Source organism: Prionailurus bengalensis, chromosome A2 (assembly GCF_016509475.1).
Source record: "Prionailurus bengalensis isolate Pbe53 chromosome A2, Fcat_Pben_1.1_paternal_pri, whole genome shotgun sequence".
NCBI classification, from domain to species: domain Eukaryota; kingdom Metazoa; phylum Chordata; class Mammalia; order Carnivora; family Felidae; genus Prionailurus; species Prionailurus bengalensis.
Window position 1 is genome coordinate 77,774,696 of NC_057348.1, and position 16,347 is coordinate 77,791,042.

Sequence of the window (16,347 nt, forward strand, 5' to 3'; positions counted from 1 at the left end):
GTGCCATGCTTTCCGCCTGCTCCACCAGCACTGCATGTAAACATTCATAATTTGAATGCCATCAAACATCTCTGTATTTGACTAGTGAGTCTGACTCCTCAAAGCCTTAACTTATTTTGCTTGATCGTCTGATATAACGGTTACATTTTAGTCTTATTATATTTGTGCAGGATCTTCTCCATACTGTCTTCAAGAATGGGAAGGTGACAAAAAGCTATTCATTTGATGAAATCAGAAAAAATGCAGAGCTGAATATCGAACTGGAAGTAGCGCCTCATTAGGGTTTATGACTGGGTGTGCGTGCTCGCCTGCGTGTGTGTGTACACGTGCATGCATGCACGTGGGCACTGGCGTGTGAGTATGTAATCATGTTTATTGTACAGATGTGGGGGGTTTCTTTGTGTTTTATGATACATTACAGCCAAATTATTTGTTGGTTTATGGACATACTGCCCTTTCATTTTTTGTTTTTTTCCAGTGTTTAGGTGATCTCAAATTAGGAAATGCACTTAACCATGTAAAAGATTAATGATAAGTAAGCTTTTTAGGGCCCTTTGCCAATAGATAGTAATTCTATCTGGTATTGATCTTTTCACAAATAACCGAACCCAGAAACTTTTATATATAACTGAAGATCACATAAAACAGATTTGCATAAAATTATCATTGATTGCTTTATGTTTATATTTAACTTGTATTTTTGTACAAACAAGATTGTGTAAGATATATTTAAAGTTTCAGTGATTTAACAGTCTTTCCAACTTTTCATGATTTTTATGAGCACAGACTTTCAAGAAAATACTTGAAAATAAATTACATTGCCTTTTGTCCATTAATCAGCAAATAAAACATGGCCTTAACAGAGTTGTTTGTGTTATTGTACAATTTGAAAGTTATGTCAGGACATACCCTATAGAATTACTAACCTCACTGCCCCTTGTAGAATATGTATTAATCATTCTACATTAAAGAAAATAATGGTTCTTACTGGAATGTCTAGGCACTGTACAGTGATTATATATGTTGGTCATTGTATTGTACCAGTGAAATGCCAAATTTGAAGGCCTGTACTGCAATTTTATATGTCAGAAGATATTGCCTGTGGCTCTAACATGCACCTCAAGATTTTAAGGAGATGTTTTTAGAGAGAATTTCTGCTTCCACTACAGAATATATACATAAATGTAAAATATTAACAAAAGTGGAAGTAGTGTATTTTAAAGTAATTACACTTCGGAATTTATTTTTCCTATTCTATAGTTGATATGACTGAAATGAATTACTGGAATGGGTAGTGAGTGTACTTATTTTAAATGTTTTGATTCTGTTATATTTTTCATTAAGTTTTTTTAAAAATTAAATTGAATATTAAATTGTATGGACATCATTTATTAAACTGAATCCCTCCATAAATAATAAGCAGGTTCTTAAATGAGGATAAATTAAAGCATGAGGACATAAGTTTGAATAGAAAAGTCTTAACCAAAAATAGTAAGTTGGCTACATGCAAAGCAAAGCGTTCAACATCAAAATGTTCTAGAGTGATTAACTGCTAGATTCTGAGTCAGTCATCTGACTAGAGACCAGGTTTGGTTTGGTTTTTTAATGATTCTGTTTTATTTATATCTGTTGTACTAAGGCAGGAGGCCGACTAAGGCCTGCAGGCCAAATTCAGACTGCTATTTTTGTAAATACCTATGTCTATGACTGCTTTCTCAGGGCAGCACAGAAGTCAAGTAGTTACATAGTGACCATATGACCCACAAAGCCTGAAATGTTTATTACCTGGCCCTTTGCAGAAAAAGTTTGTTGACCCCTGGGGTCTAAGAAGAGGAGCGTGCCTTGAAGTATAAGAGAAACGTTGAGTTCGGGGAAGGGAGGAAGCTTTGTTGATAAGGAGTTTGTCTCTCTTTTATCCTTTCTTTTATTTAAACATCTCATCTTGGAAGACTGATTTTTGAAAGCTTTAACATGACATTAAATGTGAAATTTTAAATACTGAAAAGCCATAAATCATCTGTCCTAAACAGTTACATGAGAAGGTATTTATCAGTGGAATAATCGAAGTAGAAGTCTATTAAATGTCTCCTATAAACATCATTAAAAAGAACATGGTTTTTGCAGATGATTCTAAACCCTTGTTTAATGAGAATAAGCATTATTTTATTAAGAGTTTTCATCCTGTAATTCCTGGTGGAAAATAGTTTTAAGCTGATTCTTTTAAATGTATCTAAAAATTAGTAATATTAAGAAGAACACAACTTTCTTCACAAAATGTGATGGGGGTTAGAGAATTTAAAAAACCATATTTATCACCAAATAACAACTTTGATAAACCATCCATAATTTTGGTTTTCTTTAAACATGGGAATTCTATAAACAGTATTCTTTGTGTGCTGGGACTTTCAGCAGTTTCAGAGTAGCTGGAGTTTTACTTTAAAAAAATCTACACTTGTACATGGCCGTAGATTGTAGAAGAGGTGGAATGATTAATTCTTTTAGCCACTTGGAACCAATGAATCTGAATTTCTGTCACTAAGCACTTAGTATTTGGCCATCCCCATTCTCAGTAGCAAATGGTTAACATAGTTCTCAAGTAGGATTCCACTGTGTGTCACCTTTAAATCAGTCTAACTCTTCCAGACAAAAGCAAATGGCATGTATGGGTTTGCTTAGGTCCTTAGATTTGCAGTTGACATCCGTTAATCCCTCTCAATTCATACTATCATGAAGTATTTGTATTTTAAATAGAAGATAGGAGTTCTGTGTTAAGACTCTTTATTTGTACTCTATACTTAAAGTCAAATGGTTTTAATCCCTTATTTCCTTTCTTGAAATAAATTGTTATGAAAAATATTTTATAACAAAATTCATCTTGGAAAACCAGAAAGAGAAAAATGGCAAGGTAATTATTGTTCTGTTTGCCATAATTTAGAATTCAGCACTTAAACAAGTATTTTGTAGTTTTACATTCCTTTTTAACCCATTCAGTGGAGAACGCTCAGCTTTTCTCCCAAGTTGTATGTTAATTCTAATATGTATACAACATCAAATATAAACATGTAATTAACATGGAAATAAAGTTTAGCTCTATTAGCGAAATGTTAAATTTGACTGTGTGCTTCAAATAATGGCCATTTCTAGACTTACCCTCTTTTAGGTACTCCTCTATTTTCTGCCTTGTGCAACCATCTGAATGGCAGTGCCTCTTATTAAGGACACTGGAGAGAGACCAGATCTGGAGGGAAAGGGCAGAATTTCTAGGTTAAGATCTTTCATGAGATGCTATAGAGACACTTAGATGTGGATGTTAGGTAGCTGGATATACAGGTTTGGGGACACGTGAAAGGGTACCTCACTAGGAAGCATATAAAATATGGCCTGGCAAACCACATGCAAAATCCAGCCCATCTGTTTTTGTAAACAGAGGCTTTTGGAATAAGCCATGCCCATTAGTCTAATTCTTGTTTATGGCCGCTTTCACGCTACCATAACAGAGTTGAGAAGTTGCTAAAGACAGACTTTGTACCCTGCAAAAGCCCAATAATTTTACTTTATGGCCCTTTAAAGTAGAAAATATGCCAACCTGCTGTAGAGTACAAGGAAAAGAAAACTGAGGGAAAAACCAGAGGAACTCTACAAAAGTTAAGTGGCAGGAGGTAAGAAGGCAAAGGAGACTGACAAGTGGTAGCCGAAGAGATGAGAGGAAAACCAGGAGGAGTAAAGGAAGAAGAAGGGAGTTTTTCGGCACAGTACGGAATGCTGCTGAGAGACCAAGTAGAGTGAGGGATTAAAAGCATCGACTGAATTTAACCGGGAAATAACCAGTGGCTTGCAAACATTCCCTCCACAGCAGCTGAGGCAGCACATGGCAGAAAAAAGCTATCTTACAAAACTTTGAATTTTGGACATGAAAAGGAGAGAATGAAGCAACAATGTGTCTCCCTTTCCCGTTTTAGCTACTGCTTTACTTTCTAAAAAGGACCCGGGAAAGAGGGAGAAGTTGAAGATAAGAGAGCCAAAAGGAATCAGTGATGCTTTTGGGTTCCATACAAGGTTGGAAGAGGATGGGGTCCAAAGCGCCTGTGGAGAAACTGGCTGGCTTTCACATGGAAGGGGTGCTTCTATTCTAGAAAGAAGGAGAAAGGGGATAGGTGCACATGCAGGCTTCGGTTTCCTCGGTAAAGTCAGAGACCAAAGGAGACTGGACTTTTGAAAAAGATTTTAAAATGGGTTTTGTGGAGAATGAAGTGGCCAGATGTACAGCAGGATGATAGAACGGTATGGAGGACCCACCTATTTGGTGACTGAGAATTTAAAGTTTAGTTTGCCTGTTGTGATCTTTGTTGTTCCCCTCCATAGTAGCACCCCAATGCCTGGGTACAGAGAAAATGGAGATACTTGCTGTTTTGCCAGATGAGTTTGATCAAAGGGATGCTAATTGAATAACTGCTGAAACAGTGGTCCTACATATTTAAACTGTGGATAGGTAAGGACATGAGGGCTACACAGAGCATTGGGAAGACAGTAAGGAGCCTGATGATAGTCTGATAACAGATCTGGGCTGCTGGGAGTTGCTGGAACAAGCAGGTTTGGAAGGACAGGAAACACTAGTCTCAGACCAGGATGTGTGGATTAGTGATCAGAGAGGAGCAAGGTCATGGTGGAGTGTGAGCTTGCAGTGGCTAAATGAAGATCATGAGACCAAACGAGAACAGGAAACCTGAAAGGACAGTTGGGTGGGATGGTGGACATTAAAATCATCCAGGAAGTTGAAGTAGAGAGGAAAGCTAGGTCAGGCACCGACATGTTCAGTGAATGAAGAGAAGGGACCAGGAGGTCAGCAGAAGGCAGCATCAGTGAAGGGTGTGAGCCTCAAAGAGGGCAGAGGAGACCATGGACTCAGGCCAGCCTGCAAGAGGAGGAACTCAGGGTCTGAGCACGCATGGACGAGTACAGACTGATTAAAAAGCACCTGTGTATTGACAAAGGTTTGATGTCCTTTACCAGGCCCTCAGTCAATATTTGTTGACTTGATGAATGAAGGGAAGGAATAATTTAGATTTTAAAAAGTCTTGATTTTATTAGCTTGCTACAAACATCCCTTCCACTGACACAGGCCCAAGTGTTCAAGCCTTTAAATACGTTTTTGAATGTGTTTTGTCTTGAATGTTAAGATTTACTTTTTTTTTTTTTTAAAGCAACCAAAGCATCCTGCAGCCAGGTAAAATCAGTCCTCTCTCTCGTATTCGGGTTCTTCTCACCTTGTTTTAAATTATTGTTTTATTTGAAGATATCTGTTCCCTAGAGACAACTCCATCTTTATTTGGTTCACAGTTCTTCATTCTATTAAAACTTATTTATTAAATTATTTTTTTGGGTTATTCCAGCAAAGAGAAATACGCTCTTAAAAGGAATTTTAGAATCATTCAAATTACCAATTTCACCAAAATTTTTTTAATTAACATAAAAGTGGGTCCTTGATGATCAGGAATTTTGCCTGTATGCTATCACATGGGTGGCCAAGCCTTCACTTTACTGGTACAAAGGATTCTTGGTGACTTAATTAGTATTCATAAGGGACATGGAACTTTTACCACTTTTCAGGGCTTGTGCTGCTCTCTTGGTGAGTAGTATAAGCTGCCAGGTCACTTTTCTGCCAGTCTATAGCATAGTCTCCACAGAAAAATACACTCTTCGTTTATATTGATTTATATTCATCCCAGAAAAAGCAGTATCGTTCTTCGACAACAAATTTTATTTTATCCTGTAATTGGCTATTGAGCTCTTACTTCTTTGACTTAAAACTTAGGGAAGGCATAGGTTTTAACGAAGATGGATTAGCTACTGTGCTTATGAACAGTCCTGATGCATGAACTGGCTACAAGTTTGATTCTGATGCGGTCTTCCTGAGTAGCCTGAAGATTCCTAGCAGATTTCTAAGCTTGGGAAAAAAACAACTCTTATCTTCAACCTCTCAGTTTCTATTCCTTCCTCTTCAGGAGCAAACATGTTCCTGTTTCATCCTTTCAGGAAACGTAAATCTCGTTAACATCAGCTCTATGCTCCCTTCTTCCATTCAGATCCAGAGTTCTCAAGCTGTGCACATTTACGGCCTCACTTTTCCCACCCCCCTCTGGTTCTCGTCCCTCATACAGTGACCTCTTGATTGCCAACTGAGTGTGTTTACTTCTGATCTCATCAGAGGATCTCTTCTGTATTTGCCACTAATAATTCATTCCTTAAAACTACTCCTTTGTCCTCTGTTGTAATATGATGTCTCCCTTCTCTTTCCTGGGCTCTTCACACACTTACCTTTTAAATGTCCTATCCCATTTATCTCCACATTCATCTTGGCTGATCTCAGCCATTCTCATGGTCTCAGCTATCCCCTATCTACTAAAGCCTCCATGCATTGATCTCTAGCCCAGACCTCTGAATTTTTCTACCTGTGATGCATTCCCACCCAGAGACCTACTCAAATACAGCAGGTCCAAACTTATCATGTTCCTGGATCTCTACCTAATTTGGGGGTTCAACCACCCACCCAAATGAGACTTCCCACTCCATTACCCCACATGTGATCAGACTCACAGTCCTGTTGATCTACATACTAAATATTATGATATGTCTTCCCTCTCTCATTTCAGACTTGCGAATCTCTTCCTGAAACAATACAAAAAATATAACGAGTTTTCCTATCCCAGACCCTCTCCCTCCCATTCTACTACCAGAGTATATTTATAACAAAATCCAATAGCTTTAGTCCCCTGCTTAAAACATTTGAAACTCCCTCTAGCCTCCAGGATAATGCTCAGAATCCAGCCTAACCCACAAAACTCTCTGATCTGGCCCATGCTACACAGATAGCCTCATGTTTTGCTTTTAATTTTCTGTGCCAGCATCACTGACTTGCTCTACCTTACATTCACGCACACATATTCACAATACACAATTTTCTGCCTTTGCTCATGCTGACCTCTCAGCCAAGAATGCCTTCCTCTGGCTAACACATTTTAGGTGATTAGGTGATAATGCCTCCAAGAAGCATTCAACAACTTGCTTATCTGCTATCCTTACTCCACATGCCCTTCTGGGCTCCACAAGTATTGAGTGTATTTCTAAACTAGCACTTGCAATCCATAGATCTATGTCCTAGGGTGTAGGATGGTGTTTTATTCATCCCTGCTTCCTGCATTCAGCACACAGTACACACTCAAATGTTTGTTGAATAAATGTCATTAAGATGAACGCTTAAAAAGTTGCTTTATTTTGAGAGAGAGAGCGCACAAGGTGGGGAGGGACAGAGAGAGAGAGAATCCCAAGCAGGCTCTGCACTGACAGCCAGAGCTCAATGTGGGGCTTGAACTCACAAACTGAGATCGTGACCTGAGCCGAAATCAAGAGCTGGATGCTTGACTGAGCCAACCAGTAGCCCCAAGACAAACACTTTTCTATAATGTCTACATAATGCTAATACCCTGAACATTTCACTAAGTGTTTAAAAAGTAGAACATTTTTATTAAGTTTTTTTTAATGAATAACTTTCAAAGCATGATCACATGCTACTGTCTTTTTGACAAATCATTACAGTATATTCATGAAATAAAGGGTTTCATCAAAATGTAGATTAGAGCCCAGAGACTGGATGATGGCATGAAGTAGGAGGCCCCTAGGTACGCCGGGTCCCGTGAATATGAGATAAGTATCCAATCATTCTAAATCCCCCAGAAATTGACCTGAAGACTGGCAGAACAAACTCCACAACTAAAGGTACAGAAGAAGCCATCATGAAGAAGTTAGGAAGCGGGGAGACGCAGTTTGGGAGAGAAACGGATCGAGGCTGCTGTGGTGGGGAGGAAGCTGCGGTCGCGGAGACAGGCTAGAGGCAGACTGACACAGGGAAATGAATGCTCGTAGCACTTGGCTTCGAAAGTGACAGGGGCCAAATTTCATGAGTTCTTGCAGTCAGTAGGGCTTAAAGCCTAGAGTTTTAAAGGTCAGAGGCTTGGCTGGGATGGAGCCCAGGCGGAGCCCAAGGGCACTGTGCTGCTGTCGCAGAGAAGGCAGGCGAACAGCCCACAGACCTACAGCGTGGAAACAGATGTGAAGCACGCCTGAGGCACACAGCGGGGAGGTGTCTGCTCGTCTCCAAGCACATCTCCGAGAGACAGGGTTCATGGAGAGACCCTTCTGATGATAAAGGAATGGCCGTTTCCCTCTGCCACCGCTCAGCGTAAGCACAGGGCAACCTGAAGGAACACTGCAGCACCCACACTCCATACCTACCTTGATCACACCAAGCCCTGACACCCAGTGGAACCACCTTTCTAGCCCTGCTGCCTGAGTCCCAGTGTGGTGGGCTCCTGCCCCAGAGGGCTTCCCCAACCTACTGTGCACAGTGTCTACCAACTTGGGAATATCGCAGGGTCTCAATTCTGGTGGTGGTGAGGTCTTGTTTCACATGCACCAAAGCTAAAACAGCACATTCAGGCCAGGGATGAAATTTTACCACCCACAACAGGAAAAAAGAGCCTCTGCAGATGACTGCCCTGAAGCATAAAGTAGCCAGGACACGACAGCCATGCACACGGCAGCACACATTGGAGACATGCAGAAGTGCCAGGTCCTGGGGAACAGGGACACCACATGGGACGGTACCACAGGACCACTTCTTAATGAAGCCATTACCCTCGAGAACAAGAACAGGAGTTGCAGTTCTTTCCTGACGTATGGAAGCAAGCACAGAGACTAAGACAAAATCAGACAGAAACTTGTGCCAAATGAAAGAACGGGACAAGGCCATAAGCAAAACAGATTAATAAGTAACATGCCTGATTTTTCTTTTCTTTTTTTAATGTTTTTTTTTTTTGAGAGAGAGCATGAGTGGGGGAGGGGTAGAGAGGGGGGAGACGGATGACCTCAAGCAGGCTCTGAGCTGTCAGCACAGAGCCTGACGCAGGACTCAAACTCACAAACCATGAGATCATGACCTGAGCTGAAGGTGGACGCTTAACTGACTGAGCCACTGGGCACCCCAACAGAGAATTTAAAGTAATGATCATAAAAAAAAAACCTCACTGGACTTGAGAAAAGAGGGGAAGGCATTAGTGAGACTATTAACACAGAGATAAGGAATAACACAGCAAAGATAAAGGGCTCAATAAATGAACTCAGAAACATGCTTGATGGAATGAGCAGCAGGCTGGAAGAACATAAATTAATAACTACAAGACAGAGTGATGGAAAGTAATCAAGCTGAACCAAAGAGAAAAAAAGAATTATGCAAAATGAGAATAGATTTAGGGAACTCAGTGTCTCCATCAAATAATACTCAAATTATCAGAGTCCCTGAAATAGAAGAGAGAGAAAAGGGGGAATAAAATTTATTTGAAGAAATAATAGCTGAAAAGTTACTTAACCTAGGGAAGGAAACATATCCAGGTATAGGAGACAAAGAGGACTCCCCCCGCAAACCCCCAAAATCAACAAAAGCAGATCCAAAGACCTATTGTAATTAAATTGGCAAAATACAGTGATAAAGAAAATGTAAAAGCAGCAAGACAAAATAAGACAGTGACTTACAAGGGAAACCCTGTAAGGTTATTAAGGGATTTTTCAGCAGAAACTTACCAAGCAAAAATGGAATGGTATGATATATTCTAGTGCTAATTGGGAAAAATCTGCAGCCAAAAATATCAAGCAAGGCTATCTATCGTTCAGAATAGGAGAGAGAGTTTCCCAGACAGCAAAGACTAAAGGAATTCATGACCACTAAACGAGTCCTGCAGGAAATATTAAAGGGGACCCTGAGTGGAAAGGAGAGACTAAAAGTGACAATATAAAAATAGGAAACACAAAAGCAATTAAAATGAATATTTCTCTAAAACGTCAAGGAACTCACAAGATAAAAGGAAGTAAAACATGACAACATATACCTAAAATGTGGGGAGGAGTAAAGAATGGGTTCAAACTTAATCTTCAACTTAATATAGACTGCTATATGCCAGAGGTTACATACAAACCTAATGGTAACCATTAGGTAACCATCAAAAACCACTCAAATATGAAACAAAGAGAAAGGACTCCAAATACATCATTAACGAAAACCACCAAACCATGAAAGACAAAAGATGAGAGAAAATCTTGAGGACCACAAAAAAATAAGTAAGGTGACAATAAGTACATATCAGTAATTACTTTGAATGTAAATGGACTAAACACTCCAATCAAAAGACACAGGGTGACAGAATGGATTAAAAAAAACAAGACCCATCTACATCCTGCCTACAAGAGACTACTTTTACACCTAAAGACACGTGCAGATTGAAAGTGAGGGAATGGAGCAACATCTACCATGCAAATGAATGTCAAAAGAAAGTTGGAGTAGCAATACTTATATCAGACAAATTAGACTTAAAAACTATAACAAGAGACATGGAATGATACTATATAATAAAGGGAACAATCCAACATGAAGATACTATAAATATTAATGCTTCAACATAGGAGCACCCAAATACATAAAACAGGTAATAACAAATATAAAGGAACTAACCAATAATAAATACAACAGTAGTAGTATTTACATCCCACCTACATCAAGGGACAGATCATCTAAACAGACAATCAGCAAGGAAACAATGGCTTTGAATGACACTGGAACAGATGGATTTGACAGATATATTCATAACATGACTCCCCACAACAGCAGAACACACACTCTTTTCAAATGCACACAGAACATTCTCCAAAACAGATCACACAGGCCACAAAACAAGCCTGAACAAATTAAAGAACGTCAGAGTCTCACCATGCATCTTTTCTGACCACAACATAATGAAACTAGAAGTCGACCACAAGAAAAATACTGGAAAGTGACAAATACATGTATGTTAAATAACATGCTACCAAACAATGACTGGGTCAGCCAGGAAATAAAAAAAGAAATAAAAAAGTACATGGAAACAAATGAAAATGAAAATGCTATGGTCCAAAACCTATGGGATGCAGCAAAAGTGGTTCTAAGAAGGAAGTTTATAGCGTTACAGGTCGAACCCAAGAAGCAAGAAAATTCTCAAACAACCTAATTTTACACCGTAAAGGAGCTTGAAAAAGAACAACACATAAAACCCTAAACCAGCAGAAGGAAAGAAATAATAAAGGTTAGAGCAGAAATAAATGATACAGAAAGAAAAACAAAAATAATAGAACAGAGCAATGAAACTAGGAGCTGGTTCTTTGAAAAGATCAATGAAATTGATAAACCTCTAGCCAGATGCATCAAGAAAAAAAGAGAAATGACTCAAATAAAACCACATACGAAAGAGGAGAAATGACAACCAACACCACAGATATACAAATAATTATAAGAGTATTATGAAAAAATTTATGCCAACAAATTGGACAACTTAGAAGATAGGGATAATTTCCTAGAAACCTACAAACCACAAAACTGGAACAGGAATAAATAGAAAATTTGCATAGAATGATAACCAGCAAAGAAATCGAATCAGTATTCTGAAAACTCCTAAAACAAAAATCCAGCAAATCCAGCACTGGATGGCTTTACAGGAGAATTCTACAAAATATTTAAAGAAGAGTAAATACCTATTCTTCTCAAACTACTCAAAAAAAAAAACAAAACAAAACAGAAAAGGAAGGAAAACTTCCAAATTCATTCTATGAAGTCCAAATTACCCTGATACCAAAACCTGATAACAGACACCAAAAAAAGAGAACTACAGGCCAATATCCTTGATAAACATAGATGCAAAAATCCTCAACAAAATACTAGCAAAACTGAATCCAATAATACATTAAAAATATTCACCGTGATCAAGTGGGATTTATTCCTGGGTTGCAAATGTGGTTGAATATTCACAAATCAATCAGTGTGATATATCACATCAATAAGAGAAAGGATAAGAACCATATGATCATTTCAACAGATGCAGAAAAAGCATTTGACAAAGTACAACATTCATTCATGATAAGAAATTTTTTTTAAAAGCCCTCAATAAAGTAGGTTTAGAAGGAATATACTTCAACATAATAAAGTCCTTATATGAAAAATCCACAGTGAGGGGCACCCAGGGTGGCTCAGTCCAACTTTGGCTCAGGTCATGATCTTAGGGTTTGTGAGTTCAAGCCCCACGTCAGGCTCTGTGCTGACAGCTGGGAGCCTGAAGCCTGCTTCAGATTCTGTGTCTCCCTCTCTCTTTCAAAAATAAATAAACATTAAAAAAGAAAATTAAAGAAAAGCCCACAGCAAACATCCTACTCATTGGGGAAAAAGAGAACTTTTACCCTAAAGTCATAAGACAAAGATGTCCAGTCTCACCACTTTTATTCAACATACTATTGGAAGTCCTAGCCACAGCAATCAAACAACTAAAAGAAATAAAAGGCATCCGGATTGGTAAGGAAGAAGTAAAACTTTAACTATTTGCAGATGACATGATATGTAGAAAACCCTAGTGACTCCACCAAAGCCTACTACTAGAACTGATAAATTCAGTAAAGTCACAGGATACAAAATTAAATACAAATCTGTTACATCTCTATACACCAATAATGAAGCAAGCAGAAAGAAATTAAGAAGACAATCCCATTTACAATTGTACAAAAAATATTAAGATACCTAGGAATAAAACTAACCAAAGAAGTGAAAGAACTATACTCAGAAAACTACAAAATACTGATGAAAGGAAATTGAAGATGACACAAAGAAATGGAAAGACATTCCATGCTCCTGGACTGGAAGAACAAATATTGTTAAAATGTCTATACTACCCAAAGCAACCTACACATTTAATGCAATCCCTATCAAAATACCAGCAACATTTTTCACAGAAGTAGAACAAACAATCCTTAAATTTGGATGAAACTACAAAAGACCCTGAATAGCCAAAGTAATCTTGAAAAAGAAGAACAAAGTTGGAGGCATCACAATTCTGCACTTCAAGTTATATTACAAAGCTACAGTAAGCAAAACAGTATGGTAGTGGCATAAAAATAGACACATAGATCAATAGAACAGAATAGAAAGCCCAGAATAAATCTACAACCATTTGGTCAATTAATATTTGACAAAGCAGAAAAGAACATCCAATGGGAAAAAGACAGTCTCTTCAACAAATGGCGTTGGGAAAACTGGACAACACACAAAAGAATGAACTGGATCACTTACATCATACACAAAACTAAACTCAAAATGGATTAAAAACCTACGTGTGAGATCTGAAACCATAAAAGTCCTAGAAGAGAACATAGGCAGTAACTTCTTTTACATTGGCCCATGCAAATTTTTTCTAGATATGTCTCCTAAGGCAGGGAAACAAAAGCAAAAATAAACCATTGGGACTACATCAAAATAAAAACCTTCCACACAGTGAAGGAAACAATCAACTGAAAGGCAAGCTAGAGAACTCAAGAAAGTATTTGTAAACAACATATCTGATAAAAAGGGTAAGTATCCAAAATATATAGAACTTATACAACTCAACACCTACAAATCAAATAATCCAATTAAAAATGGGCAGAAAACGTGAACAGACAGGTCTCCAAAGAAGACATACATATGGTCAAAAGACACATGAAAAGATGTTCCCCCATCACTTACCATCAGGGGGATGCAAATCAAAACCACAATGAGATATCACCTCACACCTGTCAGAATGGCTGAAATCAACAACACAAGAAACAACAGGTGTTTGTGAGACTATGGCGATAAAGGAACACTCACGTGCTGCTGGTGAGAATGCAAACTGGTGCAGCTGCTCTGTAAAAACAGTATGGAGATTCTTCAAAAAGTTAACAATACAACTATCCTACCATCCAGCAATCGCACTGCCAAAGAATACAGGAGCACTAATTCAAAGGGATACATACACCCCCTGCTTATTAAAGCATTATTTATAATAGCCTAGATATGCAAGCAGCCCAAGTGTCCATCTATTGATGAGTAGATTAAGATATGTGGTATATACATATATATACTATATATGTGTATATATATATATATATATATATATATACATATATATATATGTATATACACACACACCTATACACACACACACAATGGAATATTCAGCCATCAATAAATGAATTCTTGCCATTTGTAATAAGGATGGAGCTAAATAGTATAAATGCTAAGCAAAATAAGTCAAAGACAAATACCATATGATTTCAGTCATGCATGGAATCTACAAAACAAAAAAAATGAAAAGGAAAAAGAAGACAAATCAAGAAACAGACATTTAACTATAGAGAACAAACTGATGGTCATCAGAAGGAGGTGGATGGCTTAAATAGGTGATGGGGAAAAAGGAGTGTGCTTGTTGTAATGAGCACCGGGTGATGTCTGAAACTGGCGAATCACTCTGTCATACACCTGAAACTAATGTAATGCTGTATGTTAACTAGAATTTAAAATAAAACTTAAAAAGCCAGAAATAAGCAAAAATTAAAATAGATTTTTAAACTAAGGTATAAAAATGATACATTATTTGTATGCAGTTCACTAGTTATTAATTTTCCTTGGGTCTCAGACATCTGAGAATTGGCTTAAATCTATGCACCCTCTTGGCAGAAAAATTCTTATTTGCAAATAAACAAAAAAAAAATTGCACAGAACAACTCAGTTGTTCCACCAACTCCACACTGGGAGCTCTAGTTAGTAGCAGAGCAGAGATGAGCATTCAAAGCTATATTTACCAAATGCCCTTACCTCTCTTTGAATTTCTAGTGGTGCTCTTAGGAATTGTAAGATTTTAATTACCTTCAATTGTTTTGGTAACAAGGCAAAGTAAGTAAATATAATTTTAACTCAATTCTCAAATGGTTGTTAAACAGAAAATCAACTGAGTAAATTTAAAGGCAAGCAATTCATGGAAAGCAGGGAGCATCCCACTAGAAAGGAGCTCCACTGAGCTGTAGAGAAGCCAACATTTTTTTAAAGGCAGAAAGGTGGCAGAAAAAAAAATTATTAGCAAAGAATTCACTGTTTCATGGCAAGGTCGTCCTCCTAAGGGGAAGAGAAGGGCCTATGAGGCAGAATACCGCAGTAGTGCTGGCCAGGTGATTCCAGATTGACTGGCTAAAAGTTTCATTCCTGGGGTGTTGAAACTGCAATTAGGAAAGCATTAAGTCTTGGTTTGCTGGGTTTAACACAGGTGACTTCATTTTGGGCTGCGGTCTCCAACAAAGTTCTGCAGGGTTCACTGATGCAGATTCCAAAATCGGTGGCTATTTTAAATGCCTTTGCTTTTGGATTGAGAAGCAGAAGTTTAGAGAGGAATATTAAGAAATATGACCAGGGGATGTGGGAAGAGTAAGATAACGCAGGAATCTTCTGTGCAAATCAGCAGCACCAAACTTTTGACAAAAGCTTTCTTTGTATTTTTATAACCAGAAGATTTTGTTTCCAGAAACATGTGAAGGCTAGGTAATTCTGACCATCCTATCACCAAAAACAACAAAAACTAATGGGTAACTTTTTTTTTATTGTTTTATTTTATTTTTTTAATGTTGATTTATTTTGGGGAGGGAGGGAGAGAGACAGAGAGAGACACAGAGCGTGAGCAGGGAGAGAGAGGGAGACACAGAATCCAAAGCAGGCTCCCGGCTTCGAGCTGTCAATAGAGACTGATGGGCTTGAACTCCCGAACTGTGAGATCATGACCTGAGCCGAAGTTGGACCCTTAACCGAATGAGCCACCCCTTTAATATTGTTTTTATTATTGTTTTAGAATAATCTGACAAGACAGTAAGAAATTACCAGATCAAAATCCAGGTGAAAATAGGACCCTGGAGAAAGAACCAACCCCTGAAGGTGATTTTGTCCTGGGGCGTTTGCCAAACCTTGGGACTATGAACTTTACTTTTTAAGGCCTGACAGGACATGGTTAACAGAAATCAAAGACCCTCCTTCTACAAAGCAGGCCCCCAAAGGGCTAGGGTGAGGATGAACCAATAGTAAACCCACCACCACATTAGAACACTGCAAGAAAAGTTGCTTTAGGCAAAGTTGACAAAAAAAAAAAAAAAAATCCCAAAGAACCTACCATTGTAAGCTAGGCCTTGCACCTTTCTGAAGTCCACACACCCTCATGTTACAGAAATGTCAGGCTATACATTTGGTTTAAACTGGACTGGTAGAGTTCCCTAACTGCACGACAGAATATAAATCCTCTCTGAAAGGACTCTCATCATAAACCCCAAAGGATCCCCAGAATAGTTTTCTAAGGAGAATGAGCAGCTCACAAAGTAACTAATTACACAAGGAAACAAGACATCATGAAGGAGGGTGACTGCAATGGATCCGTAAAAGGTTCAGATATT

General features: G+C 38.3%; 1 protein-coding gene and 1 long non-coding RNA gene across 3 annotated transcripts in view; one reads left to right on the top strand and one right to left on the bottom strand.

Annotated features, from left to right (window-relative positions):
- Positions 1–3,109, top strand: part of NAMPT (nicotinamide phosphoribosyltransferase) — a 40,651-nt gene extending 37,542 nt beyond the window's left edge. The window contains exon 11 of the mRNA XM_043588612.1: positions 171–3,109. Within this exon, the coding sequence (XP_043444547.1) occupies positions 171–281 (111 nt within the window). The 3' untranslated portion in view covers positions 282–3,109. The remainder of the gene's footprint in view (positions 1–170) is intronic.
- The window catches only part of LOC122487763, a 91,481-nt gene that overhangs the window by 625 nt on the left and 74,509 nt on the right, over positions 1–16,347 (bottom strand). Inside the window, exons 1-2 of one of the 2 annotated variants that reach the window (XR_006298464.1) lie at positions 8,290–8,422; positions 3,151–3,238 (exon numbers count right to left, since the gene is read on the bottom strand). This is a non-coding gene — a long non-coding RNA (uncharacterized LOC122487763). Of the gene's footprint in view, positions 1–3,150; positions 3,239–8,289; positions 8,423–16,347 lie in introns of those variants that run through there. The other variant, XR_006298463.1, reaches the window with a different exon arrangement.